The sequence below is a fragment of the Mus caroli genome, unplaced genomic scaffold (assembly GCF_978045245.1).
Source record: "Mus caroli unplaced genomic scaffold, Mus_caroli_1 scaffold_11, whole genome shotgun sequence".
In the NCBI taxonomy this organism is placed as follows: domain Eukaryota; kingdom Metazoa; phylum Chordata; class Mammalia; order Rodentia; family Muridae; genus Mus; species Mus caroli.
In genome coordinates this window covers 78,514,667-78,528,117 of record NW_028227266.1, presented here as the reverse complement: position 1 = coordinate 78,528,117, position 13,451 = coordinate 78,514,667, and the positions used below count along the sequence as shown (strand labels likewise).

Here is a 13,451-nt window from a genome sequence, read left to right as displayed (position 1 = left end):
ATCCTTTAAAAAAAAAAAAGAGAGGAGCAGGTGAGAGGCGAGGTTCGGGGGTCTGCTCTGCTGCTGCCCCTCTGCATAGAAGCACTGCCTGAGGCTTAGTATGGGCTCTTTACGCTCAGAGTTTTGTTCTTTGTAAACATGGGAGTTTCAAGTGTGAAGGGGGTAAAAGTGCTGCAGTTACAAAGTTTTGATGTATAAATGTCTGTTGTAGAGGGAATGATCTAGAAAATTATCTTAAAGTCCAGTTTAGCCCATGTGCCCATCAGTTAGTAAATGTGAAAAGCACATTTTTCCTAATGTCATTTTAAATTTTAAAATAAATATATTGTCTAAAACCAAATGAGAGGATGGTGTTATTTGCATGTAATATAGATAAAGGTGTGTGTGCGCAGTTTTCAAAGTCAAGTAGTTATCCTCAAGCCTTTATGTTGAAAAAGAATAACCCTTGGCCCAAGCTTCCTTTCATCCCCAGAGATTCACACTACACACATAAAATAAATATTTTTTAGTTAAGATATAACAAAAATAATTTTTGACCTTCATATTTCACTAATAGCTTGACTACACATACAATTTTAGGTTAACAGCAGCTTTCCACTTATGCTTTTGATGAATCTGATCTTAGATGCTCCCTTCTCAGTCTGTTGCATAGTTCTGTGAGTTCACTGTGGAGTTCTGTCACCTCCCCTTTATGGAATTCAGTTTGCTCTTTCAGCACCATCATCCTGTTGAATTAATAATACACATTTAGAAAAATTAATTTCTAAGACTTCTTTCATTTCTATTTCTAGAATATTCAGAGATGGAGCCTACTTTCTGGTGAATATGTTTTTGATGTGTATGTGTAAATGCTCTGTGTGTATATATGTGTGCTCACTTGTAGACACAACATTCTGTTCCTGTCCTCCCTAGTCTACTCTGGCTTTTCCAGTCTTTCCACCCTGACTTCCATGGTGACCCCATTGTTGGGGGTGATGCAGATGTCCAGTTTGTTTTCTTTTTTTAATGTATGAGTGAACAGCTGCGCATATATATCCGCCTGCCTGAAGAGGGCATCAGATCCCCTTATATATGGTTGTGAGCCACCATGTGGTTGGTTGCTGGGAATTAAACTCATGACCTCTGGAAGAGCAGCCAGTGCTCTTAACTGCTGAACCATCTCACCAGCCCCAGATGTCCAATTTTTTTGCATAAGCATTCTGTTGACATTTGCTCTCTGCATCAGTCAGTTGTGAGTTTATGTGTAAACTATTCACTGTGGGCAGAAACTTCTCTAACAGCACTGGTCTATGGGTAATCTAACAGGAATTTGGAGGGTAGTTTGATTCAGTGTCCTTTTAGCAGGAAATAGTAGTAGGTCACTCCAGGTTCCTGTGAGCTCCTTAACCAGGGCATTTGAGCCAGAACACAGTTTGGATGAGAAGAGGAATGTCTAGAGATCTGACCTTTTTGTTGGGTACGCCTTTCAACTGGCCATTTTCAGGCCCAACACTGAGTGTATCCTTTACTGTAACCTTTGCTCCATATCTAAGCTTCTGAGAGCCTGTGACCAACAGGCATGCTTTGTAATGATTCTGTCTTAGAGTGTGTTCAGATTACAGTTTCCTCTGTCCACTTCAGTTCTGGTACATCTGATTGTTTTCCACAAATTTGTTGGAATTGCTTATTTTCCTGTCTTATCTATTTGGGGCTTAAACATTTTTATAAGATTTTTTTTTTTTGGTAAACATTACATTTTTCCTTTGTGTATTTCTCGAGTTTTAATACCATGATAGATACTAGGCAGGTCCACTGTGTACAGTAAACTCTAGTGAGGACTCTTTATTATACTCTTTCCCCTGGATAATCAGGTGTATCCTATATTCACATAGTTTGTCTTCTGCGATATTATAAATAGCATCACACCATATGCAGTCTTTTCAAGCTAATTTATTTTACTTATGATATTTGAGGTTGATCTAGGGGGAGGTGTCTGTCAGTTGTTTCTTATGGCTTCCCCCTTAGTCTTGTTTGACTGCAGTAGGAGGGAAGGAAGAGAGGTGCTTGAGGTTGGTACACCAGCGTCACTGTATGTAGTAACAAAGAGAATGAACGAGGTTGGTATACCATTGTCACTGTATGTAGTAATGAAGAGAATGAACTCACTTTTAAATTTTCCAAACCTACTTTGTTTCAAGCTCCAGAAAAGAAGAAATACAGCCTTTGAAATATATGTCAAATTATATTTGAACTTCTCCATCTTTCCACTTTGAGAATCAGTGCTCTATAATAATTCCTGGAGTGTGTGTCCTTCCCTTTTCACTCAAAGCTGGTAAACAGTAGGTTTTTTTTTTAATTTTCATTTTCAATTTATATTCAGCCTTTCATGTCAAAATTGCATTGTGTTCTATTCATTGACACCTATTTGAAAGATTCAGTAGATAGCATAGAAATAGATTCAAAGGCTATTAAGCATTTACAAGTTGTATCTTCAGATTGCATTATCTCGTAAGCCACTTTCCTATTCTTTCTAATGTTGGGATTTCAATACCTACTTGACATTTTGTTTTGAGAAATAAAGGAAGTGGTGGATGAAAGCATATAGAAAAGACTATAGCAGATTAGGTATGCTGCTTAGCTTTATGTCAACTTGACATAAACTAGAGTTATTTGGGAAGACAACATCAACTGAGAAAATGCCCCTACCAGACTTGCTTGTGGGAGGAACATTTTCTTTATTAGCAGTTGATGTGGGGAGGGATCAGGCCATGTGGGTGGTGTCATTTCTGGGTAGGTTGTCTTGGGAGCAAGTCACGAGGAGCAAGCTAGTAAGCAGCATCTCTCTATGACCTGTGCATCAGGTTCTACCTGCAGGTTCCTGCCCTGTTTGAGTTCCCTGGCCTTTCTCAATGATGGACTGTAATGTGGAAATGTAGACTGAAATAAACTCTCCAGGCTGGAGTTTTGTGACAGCAATAGAGAAGCTAAGACAAATTGGTGCTGGGTAGTGGGGACATTCCTATAATAGACCTGGCCATGGTTTGGGGGACAATTGTGAGAGGAGTTTGAAACTTTGGGCTTGAAAAGGTGTTGTATGCACAGAACTCAGCACACCGTTGTGCGTTAGCTTGGGAGTAGTGATGCAGATGGTGGAGACTTGGCTTGTGAAATTTCAGAACGAAGTTTGAGAGTCTCTTAAAGACACGTGTGGAGTCTGATCAGGTGGAGCTGAAAAGCTGGCAATGATTAACAAATGACCAGCACCACTAAAGGAAAACCTTCACTTTACTAGAACAGTTGATGGCTGGTTATCTGCAGTTGAAAAATTAGAGTGGTGATTGAGAAGAGATGGTAGCCGAGCTTGGTGGCACATACCTCTAATCCCAGCAGTCAGGAAAAAGACAAAGAGAATCTCTATGAGCTCGAGGCCAGCCTAAGCACAGAGTGAGTTCCAGGGTGACATCCCTGGAGCAGGGAGTAGGGAAGGGAGAAGAGGAGAGAAATAGGGGCAGCAACAGCTTCTTTCTTTGGGGTTAGCACACAAGACTTGTGGTCTCGAGCAGGCCAAGACTGCTGCTTCTGGCAGCAGGACTTGGAAATGTGCCAAGGTTTCCCAAGTGGTACTGGTCTTAAAGATATGAAGGGGTCATGGAGAGCAACTGAAACTTGGCATTAGGAGAAGCCATTGGTGAATGTGCAGCCTCAGTTGAAGTAGAAGCCCCAGGATTGACAAAGTCATGGACATAGTTTAGGTATAGCACCGTGGGCAAGGTTAGAGTCCCTGAAAGGAGTCTAGGTGAGGCTACTGATAAAGGTGCAACCCAGTTGCAGTGGAGACTCCCAATGCTTTTGAGATGCCAGTCTCATGGGACCACCACCAAGAACAGCAGCATTCATACAGTGGAGCTGCTTGGGCTTGAGCCTCCTGGGAGAGTATATGTGTGCTGTATATGACAGAGCCAAAGAAATGTCACTGCAAGCCCTTTGGAGCCTAGAGGTCCTGAGTGAATCCCAGAATTCTGACATTGAAGTTTACAGTGTTGGACATTGGTTGTGCATTGGTCTATGACTGTGCCCTGGTTATTCCAGCATGGAGTATTAAAGTTTTTTGTTTTTTGTTTAACTTTGGAGTTTTAGAAAGTTTTGAATATCTTAGAGACTTTTGGACTTTTAAATGTTTGAATTTGTAAGAGTGTGGGTCTTTTTAAATATTGTGGTATTGATATTAATATGAGATTTTGGGAGGGGGGACAAGAAAAGAATAGTTATGGCCTAATGGTGTCAGGCTGACAAAGGGTCAGTTGTGCTGGCTAGTTTTATGTCAGCATAAAACTATGATTTGGGGAGATAGAACATTAATTGAAAAAATGTTCCCGTTAGATTGTCCTGTGGGTACATGTGTGTGGGACATTTAGTGATTGGTGTGAGATTAACTCATATCTTGTGAGTGATGTCACTCCCTGGTAGGTGTTTCTGGGAGTATATAATGTGGAGAGTTCTTGGTGACACTTCAGGAATATGGGTAAGAGTCTGACATTGGGCTAGGACAAGGAAGTTGGTTTAAGAGCTTGATTATCTTGATAAGTCCCTGAATACCACAGGGTCTTTGTTCATGCCTTGTTTGTTCCTTGATTACTTTGTTTATGCCTTCTAAATGGCCATATTCATTACATGTACCTAGAATAAAACAAAAGCAGACTTGGAAAAAAAGTAAACCCACTCCAGCATTTTGCTGGAGTCCTACTCTAGTATTGTCTAATGGTCTTTTCTTTCTTTAATCCTCACTCCCTTGACTGACCGAGTGGCCTTGGTCAATATGAGGAACAGGCCAGTAAGTGGCACACCTTTGTGCTTTCTGTATCTGCTTCTGCCTTGAGTTTTTCACTTTTCTCCCTTTGATAATGAACTGTGATGTGGACGCCTGAGTAAACTAACCTTTTCCTTTCCAAGTTGTCTTTGGTTATGCGAAGGAATTGAAACCCTAAGGAAGACACTAGGTACCCAGTGAATTGTTCCCATTGTCTGTCAAGCCAAACAAATTTACTTTTATCTTGATACTTTATACAGCCATGTATTCTTCCTTTTCATCCTCAGCATCTGGCTTATGACTCACTATGAGATTTTCTTCCTACTTATCTTCCTTAGTTTCCTTTGTGTGTGTGTGTGTGTGTGTGTGTGTGTGTGTGTGTGTATATTAGTTATACATACTCCTGGAACAAAATAAGCACTTATTTGTTTAGAGACAGTGTCTTACTGTGTAGGGCTTCATGGCCTTGAACTTGACATGTAGACCAGAGTGCCTCAGACCCAGAGAACTCTACCTGCTCCTGCCTCTTGACTGCTAGGATTAAGATGTGGACCACCGTACATGGCCTTCTAGTGAATTACCATTTTTATGTGTATTCACTGAGAGTCTCCTGAGATCCAAGTAATTCACTCTTTTGATTGAAAAACAAGTGATTTATATCGAATTAATCTGTTAATAACACAAAACTAGCCATCATTCCATACAAGCCTGACTTTTCTTTTGTTAGATATTGGAGGTGGAATGGCTGCTGGTGGTTGTACTTAGACTCTACTGGGCTATATACACTCCTTGCCCAATGAGTTAGTCTTACTCTATTACAAATTAATGTAAAAAACCCCTGTCTTTTCAGCTGCAGGTTTTCCAAGGTACCGTGTGTCCACTTGCATAGATCCCCTTATTCATCTGTGTCCTGCTGCTGCTTAATTTCAACTTTCCATCCTTCCTTCCTTCCTTGGGGTATTACAAAACCTTTTGACTCTGGCCCTAGTAACTTGGGTCTTGCAATCTTTACTTACAACTACTGTTATCTTAAAATGGAACCTGCACTGTAAGCCTGCGCTCCTTAAATCTTTGAATGGCCCTAAAGCACTTTCAAAGTGATACTTAAGTTTGTCATGGCTAACAGCCTTCTGTGAACTCCTCCTCCTCTTGTCTTCAACCATGCTATTCATCTGTTCCCCTCTCTCTGCATGAGTATGCTCTGCCATCTGCTGAGAGTTTTCTTCCGTTGGCCTGGTGCTTTCAACAGTAATAGCTAATGAAGTTTCAACATAGAAACCACAACGATTTCTGGTAGAGAAATATTAAGAAATGATCAACCCTCAATCCATCTGTGATACGCAATAAAGGGAAATAATAATCTGGAAGTGAGGCCACTAGACATTCTAGTTTCTCAGACACATTCCTTCATTAAACTTGGACTTATAAAATGAATAGCCTAGCAACTTCAACTTTTTAAATTTGGAGTTAAATCTTATGTCAGCAATTCTTCCAAAGAACCATTCTGTAATATTAAAGACAACAACAAACAAAAACAAAGCAAAAAACCCCCACACTGATGTTTTGGAAAGGAGCCCATTTTGAAAGTTAGTTTATGTCATTGGATAAATTTGGAGACCTGGTAGTAAATTTCTAGTGAATTTAGGAGGAATCAATAAAGTCTGATCAACTGAGGCAAATTTAAGCCAAATTTTTCTGTCTAAGTAATGGCAGTTAAGAATGCAGAAACAAGTTAGTGAAGAACACTGGGACGGCAGAGTTGTGGAGTGAAGCCAACACTAGGTGATTTGTTCTTGTTCTTTTGCTTTTATGTTCAATGGATTTTTATGTGTGTAGACAGAGTCCTATTTTTCAAAAAGCATTTTTAAGAAAAAAATCTGGATGATGGGAAACAATAGTGACAGAAGATGAAGATGGAAACAAATTAAGACTTTTGCAGAAATAAAATCACAAGATGTTGCTGGCTTGGCCTGCAATGGTGATGTTACAGATCATAAATGGTCAGATAAGATTCTGAAGTTGAACAGATAGAATTTGATTGTAGGGTTTGGTAGGAAAATGTTAATGTTTGGGGGAAATTTCAGAGACTTTAAGAGATTAAAAATGAAAGTATAAATAGTTTAGTATGAATTAGGGGAAGGTACGTTGAAATTTTGGTGTTGAAAGGATGAAGAGTCAAGCAGAAACTAAGGATCAGCGTGCAAGAGGACTCTTAGGAGAGTGGTGTGTGGAAACCTCACTAAAAGGCCTGAATTTCACACTCATGTTGCTCCCTTTGCTTTGATAGTTTATTTCCAAATTAAAATGTACTCTGGGGGAATGAGCAACTGTGATATCTGTGGCTGATAATGCAGAAGCTTGCCTAAGAAGTGATTTTGGAAAAGACTAGCACCAAAGGAGGGGCACACAAGTTGCAGATGTCTGCTTTTATTCTGGAGAAAATGGGATGGTAAACACGGTTTTGTTTCATATGTGTCCTTTCCTTTTTATAATTGAATGTGTCTGAAGTGACAATGCTGTTATAGGTACTTTTCATGTGAACTCTTGGTTCTTCTTGGACAGTCAGTATTCCTAGGAATGTCAAACAGTATGCACTCAGTGTTGGTTAGTAGACCTATTTTTTTTTAAGACTTATTTGTTATTATATGTAAGTAGCTGACTTCAGACAGACCAGAAGAGGTCATCAGATCTCATTACAGGTGGTTGTGAGCCACCATGTGGTTGCTGGGATTTGAACTCAGGACCTTCAGAAGAGCAGTCAGCGCTCTTACCCGCTGAGCCATCTCACCAGCCCTCCTAGTAGGCCCATTTTTATTAGTGTTAGGTGAATGGTAAGTATACAGTCAGTTCCGGGAAAACTTATATCCTGTGGTGAAACAGAGACAGCAGCACAAATTTTAACGAATTCCAATTACAGACAATACATGTTTTAAAAAAAACAAAACAAACCCATCCGCAGCTGTTGGTAATTATGCTCGATGGTACATCGAATAATTAAGAGGTGGTAGAAAATAAGTCAGTCATGATGGGTGTTTATAAACTTGGTAAGGAATAAAATTTAGACTGTGTTGGGGGCACAGTAGGTTATGAAGAAAAAAAATACCCCAAGATTTGAAGGAATTAGGCATTACCAGTTTTTATTCACACAACACTGTGGAACCCGTTTATCATTAGCTTTTACCTGAAATGGTAATGAGGTCGTATCTGAGTTTGCAAAAGGGTGGAAAGACATTTGTATTGTTGAGTAGATTATTTTTACTTGTACATTAGGGTGCGCAGAAGAATAAAGGCAGTTGTAAGGAGGAATAGTTAAGCAAGACTGATGCAAAATGCTAACAGCCTATCTGTAAAATACGCGCACTTCTGACAGCTCCATCCAGGAGTGAAATGTGCTGCGGATCTGAGAAAGCACGACACAGTCGATATTTGTGTTGAACGTGGATTTAAAAATGTATTCCCCTCTTTTCAGCGTTTTCCCAGACTCAATAACGAAGTCAGCCAGTTCCAGTCTGGGGACACAGGAAGAGCTTCCAGCACAAGTTTAGCAGAAGATCCACAGGTTGGCATACCTGTGGATGCCAACATCGGTCGTTCCTATATGACCTCAGCACTAAGACTAACGCCTCCCACTTTCATCTGTGGAAGACAAACCCTAAAACTGGACTCTATCCGTATTAAGAGAAGCTTTTGAATATTTAAGCTTGTACGACGTAGCTTTGATATCCATTGTTCCTTCAGACTGTAAACAATGGCTCAAAGCCTTCTCACAAGACAAGCTACTTTCCGGATAGTCTGGTTGCCCACTGACTTCACCAGAGCGTATGAAGAGGGCTGCAGACATCACGCCTATCCATTCCTGGTGGCGTTTGCTTTCCATTGTGATTCTGGGTCCGGCGGCAGGCGCGGCAGGGCGGAGCCAAGTGGTACGGATGACTTCGGAGATCCGGAGGCTAGACCGGCCGATGCGGGGAGTCGCTCTGGCTCGCCCTCCGCTCTCTATGGTCGGGAGCGCGAGCCTCTCCTCTTCCCGGAACGAGCCCTCTTCCTCGACGCGCGCGCTGCGCTAGGAGGGAGTTCCGTTTCCGGTCTGGTGGCTTTCGATTTTTGGCGTTCAGTAGTCGCGGTTGGTGGGTAACAACTGAGCCAAGATGTTGCGGAATCTGCTGGTAGGTAGCTTTGGGGGGCTTGGCTGGTACTGGAGTGTCGGGGCGGAGGGTCAGGCATCCTGACAGAAAGGCGTGCTGGAAATGGGGCAGAAGACAGCAGCTGGAGTCACCTTGGCCGCGCGTCCTTTTCCCTGACCTTCCGTCCACTCGCCCCTGGCTGTTTCTGGGTAGGCTCCAGTGGGGATCTTGGACACCTGGAAAGCCTAGGCGGAACGTGGCTTTTTGTTGTCATTTTGTTTTGTATCATAGTGAAAAGATAAAATTTTACATGATTTTTACCTGATTCAGAGAAGTAAGCTAAAGAACTGAACTGTACAGTTTTAGTTGGGATTTAATGGGTGTCATGATTGAAGTGTAATGACGATTCAGAATCACCTTTAACACTTGAATATTTCTCCAAATTTTAAAAAGGTGTTTTGATTTTATTTTGTAATTGTTTAACACAATTAAGACTTAACACCCATTACATTTTTCTTAGATGTCCAGGAGTGTTCCAGCATGTGCCCTCCACTGCAAAATAATTTTTCAGTGCCTTGGCTATCCTGGAACTTGGTCTGTAGACTAGCCTGGCCCCTGCCTCCCTAGTGCTGAGATTAAAGTCTTGAGCCACCACTGCCCTGCCAGGAATTGATTTTTGACACAGGCAAATATTAAATGAAAATGTTAGAACTTATAAGATGTCTATATCATGTATTTTTCTGTATATCAGCACGTTTTGTTCAGTGACTATAAAATACTACTGATTAATTTCAGGCACAGGTTATATATAGGTCATGGTTTCTGAAGACTTTGGAATGTAACATGAAGCACAGAGCAGAGAATAGACAACATCTGGAAAATCTGGATTCGAGTCTTGGATAGTACTGACAAGTTCGATAATGCTTTAAACCTCAGCTTCCTTTCAGTGTGAAGGGTTGGAAGTTGCCTTTACAGGTTTCTTTGGACTCTTAGGTCTTGTTCGCAGCATGTGAATTTTCTGTTTCAGGCCCTTCGTCAGATTGCCCAGAGGACCATCAGCACCACTTCACGAAGGCATTTTGAAAACAAAGTTCCAGAGAAACAAAAGCTGTTTCAGGTACTGACGTGTTCTATGTGATTATTAATTGTAATAGAGCTGACACGGTAGAGTAAGTCCAGAGGATCTGCTTCTTAGAGGCTCTCAAGTATTTTTTTTTTTTTTTTTTAGCATAAGGAGGATTATTTGCTATGTCTAAGAGGTGCTCAGGGAGGTGGGAAAAATGCAGAGGCCAGTGAATTGTGTGTGTGTGTGTGATTTGATGAGTTGGTAATCTTTGGGGAATAATCGCATAAACGATAAAAAAGAGTCCAGAAACAAAAATTAAGCAGGAATTCAGTAGATGTTACAGGGTGTAGCATACCTGCAGGGAAGAGTACAGTAAATAATCTTAAGTGGGGAAGGCTTCTAAGGAAACATCAAAAGACGCCCCCAGGAGAAAAACCAAGATCTAAAAATACACGCTTTATCGCTGAAGGAGAAAAAACAGATTCACAACTTAGGTATGATTGTGTCACTGGTACTCAAAGAATTGCAGATTCGTAAGAAATGTATAATCTCACTATAGCTGTCAGGGCACAAGATGAAGATTTCTGTGAAATGTGGCAGGCATTGCAGTTCTGACTGACACTTAGTTAGCCTTGTATTCTGTTCCTGCCCTAACTCCTACAGCCTAGCTAGTGGACTGGAAGCTGCAGAGGTTTGGAGTATGCCATTTCATGGAGACAGAATATGATTTCTCTGGCTATCGAGATGGAGGACCACTGCTGGCCCCATGCACTGGTGGAACAGAAGTTCTGCCATGTGCTCTTGCCTTCAAAGCTATGAAGCCCCTTTCTGAATACAAATTTTTTATATACCAGCTTGACCATGTCAGTGTCACCAAGAGATGGTTGTGACCCTGTCATTATCTTTTCGGTTTTGTAGATTTAAGGCTATTCTGCCCTGACTTTAAATGTTCTTAGAATCCAAAAAACAAAAAAACAAACCAAAACTGTAGCTTTTGTGTCCGCAGTTGGAGCAGAGTCTTTTCAGAGCAAACAGATATGAGTGGTAACCTCACTCCTTGCCATATAAGTAGAAATATTTAAAATAGAATGTTTGCCAGGTATGGGAGAAAGATAGCATCAGTCACAGGCTTTCTTACAAGCTGAGCAGTGTATGCATTAGAGACAGAAGTTTAGCTGGTACTGGAAATACTGTAAACAAGTCTATTAGTTAAGCCTTCTCTCAGACACTTGTGTAGACTGTGTGCATGAGTATAAGGAACTTGAAAAAGGATTTTAACCCAACCTATAAACTATTGGAGGGTTGAGTAATGTAGATCAGACATTCTTTTTTCACCCAATAGAATATTATGTAGCCATTGAAGAGAGAATTAAATGGACTAAAACTTTTTAAAAACAGTGTATAAATGTCTAACATCATTACATAGCACAGTGCCGTTTTGTATATTAGTACATATAACGTAAAAGAATTGGTAAATAATAAGCATTAACAGTAGAGATGTATGCCATAACTGTTTTGGGTGGTATTTCTTGGAGAGAGGCCCTGCAGATTGGAACAGTTTTATTGTGCTGTATAATTTTTCCCTATGCAAAATTTCAAGTAGTAAAGTATTATATATGCTACATAAAAATAAGATTCGTAAGTGGATATAAGATAATAGACTAGTAGCCGGGCGTGGTGGCGCACACCTTTAATTCTAGCACTCAGGAGGCAGAAGCAGTCGAATTTCTGAGTTTGAGGCCAACCTGGTCTACAAAGTGAGTTCCAGGACAGCCAGGGCTACACAGAGAAACCCTGTCTCGAAAAACAAAACAAACAAAAAAGATGATAGACTAGTGTTATAAGTCAGAGCTCCCTGCCCCATTTGATAAGGGAAAAAAAAAATCTTCCTGGAGATTGACTGGCCAGTATCTTATATTTACATTGTTGAATTCAAGGAATATATTTTATTGCTCTGGTTTGTCCTCAAAAACACCTCATTAGGTCTCAAATTAGCTTGAAAACGATGCTGTCTTTTACAAGTTTGTAAATTTAAAGTAGTGGTAGAGAAAGAATAGAAGTTGTAAGCCTCTTAAATTATTTAAATTCTGTGAGTATCTGTAGCTGTTGGCTTTATATGAATAATTAGTATCCTAACTTTTAACTGGAAGCAGGTGATACATGTATCAATGTCTGGTTTTTGTTTTTTGTTTTTTTAACCAGGAGGATAATGGGATGCCAGTTCATCTGAAAGGCGGGGCATCTGATGCCCTTCTCTACAGAGCCACAATGGCTCTGACACTTGGTGGTAAGACATCGTTTGAGGGTTTACAAGTCAAGAGTAGCTGTGACAGTTTTCTTGCTTTTGATGTGGTGTGTTTATTGCAATCTGTCTGCACACCATCTCGATGTACCTCAGATGAGCAGTCAAGAGGGCAGCTAAAACACACTGCTTGACCTTCAAGTAGGTCTGACAAGGCAGGTTTGTGGTTAACAGAGCTAGTTTTCTATATGTCACTAGTGCTTCTCACCACCCTTCCACACACACCCCAACTATTCACACTCTAATAGGGGCTGACAAAAGTTGTATTCTTCATTATATTGAGGATTTTGTTGTTAGCCTTCTTATATTGAAGGATATCCACACTTTTAAAATAGAAATGAAGGAATGATGAAAGTAGACTAATTTCAATATTTTTTCAGCATCTATCAAGACACTTTTATACAGATGTGTATGTGTGCTCCCACTAGAAATCAAACCCACGAACTTAGGCATTAGATGCAAACACTCTACCTTTGCCGGATTCCCAGCCATTGAGCTTCACAGCGGCTTTTGCCTTTCACGTTTGAGCTAGGCTTTAATTGAAATAAATAAGTGAATGTTCTGAAACCAGAAATCTTAGTAAGCCTTTTCTTCGTTGTTTCTCAGGCACAGTCTATGCCATCTATCTGTTAGCTATGGCTGCATTTCCCAAGAAGCAGAACTGACGTCGTCATCCCAGTCTTCACGTGGTTCTGTTTCATCAATGCTCGATGGACCAGGAATCTGATGAGTAACTGAGCTCTTTGGGGATCAATATTTATTGATGTGTATTAACTGCCACCAATAAAGCAGTCCTTAACCATTTTTTGTCTCCCTTTTCACTTGAGAATAAATTCCTGGTAATACCATTTTGTGTCAGCAGTTGGCAAATCTTAGATAAGAAAAAAATTTAAAAGTTGTTTGTCCACAAGTTTATCTAAAGCACCATTGTCATGATAATGTGTATTCACTTTTAGCAGCTAGGGATATTTAGCTGTCTTCTTTAGGTGTCTTCAACACCGCCTGAGCTTGACCACTGAGAGGATGTTGCTTTGCTGTCTGTCCCCTGCCTTAAGGGCCTGGTTGAAGTGCTGGGCACTGCTCAAGTGGAGGTGGGTCCTGCTGGCTCACTCCATTTTCTGTGCTGAAGTATTGCCTGAGTTATGTCTCAGAATTAGGGTTTATTAGGCTGCA

General features: G+C 40.6%; 1 protein-coding gene across 1 annotated transcript; it reads left to right on the top strand.

Annotated features, from left to right (window-relative positions):
• Positions 1 to 8,817: 8,817 nt before the first annotated feature.
• Positions 8,818 to 13,082, top strand: Cox7a2 (cytochrome c oxidase subunit 7A2). The gene is made up of 4 exons (XM_021171305.2): positions 8,818 to 8,952; positions 9,938 to 10,027; positions 12,179 to 12,263; positions 12,885 to 13,082. The coding sequence occupies exons 1-4, from the start codon at positions 8,935 to 8,937 to the stop codon at positions 12,941 to 12,943; spliced, it is 252 nt and encodes an 83-aa protein (XP_021026964.1). The 5' UTR covers positions 8,818 to 8,934; the 3' UTR covers positions 12,944 to 13,082.
• The last annotated feature ends 369 nt before the right edge of the window (positions 13,083 to 13,451 follow it).

Excerpts from the sequence above, each read along its gene's own strand:
- Cox7a2 (XM_021171305.2), top strand. Across the intron at positions 10,028-12,178 it reads AGAAACAAAAGCTGTTTCAG|GAGGATAATGGGATGCCAGT; the intron begins GTACTGACGTGT and ends TTTTTTAACCAG. Across the intron at positions 12,264-12,884 it reads AATGGCTCTGACACTTGGTG|GCACAGTCTATGCCATCTAT; the intron begins GTAAGACATCGT and ends GTTGTTTCTCAG.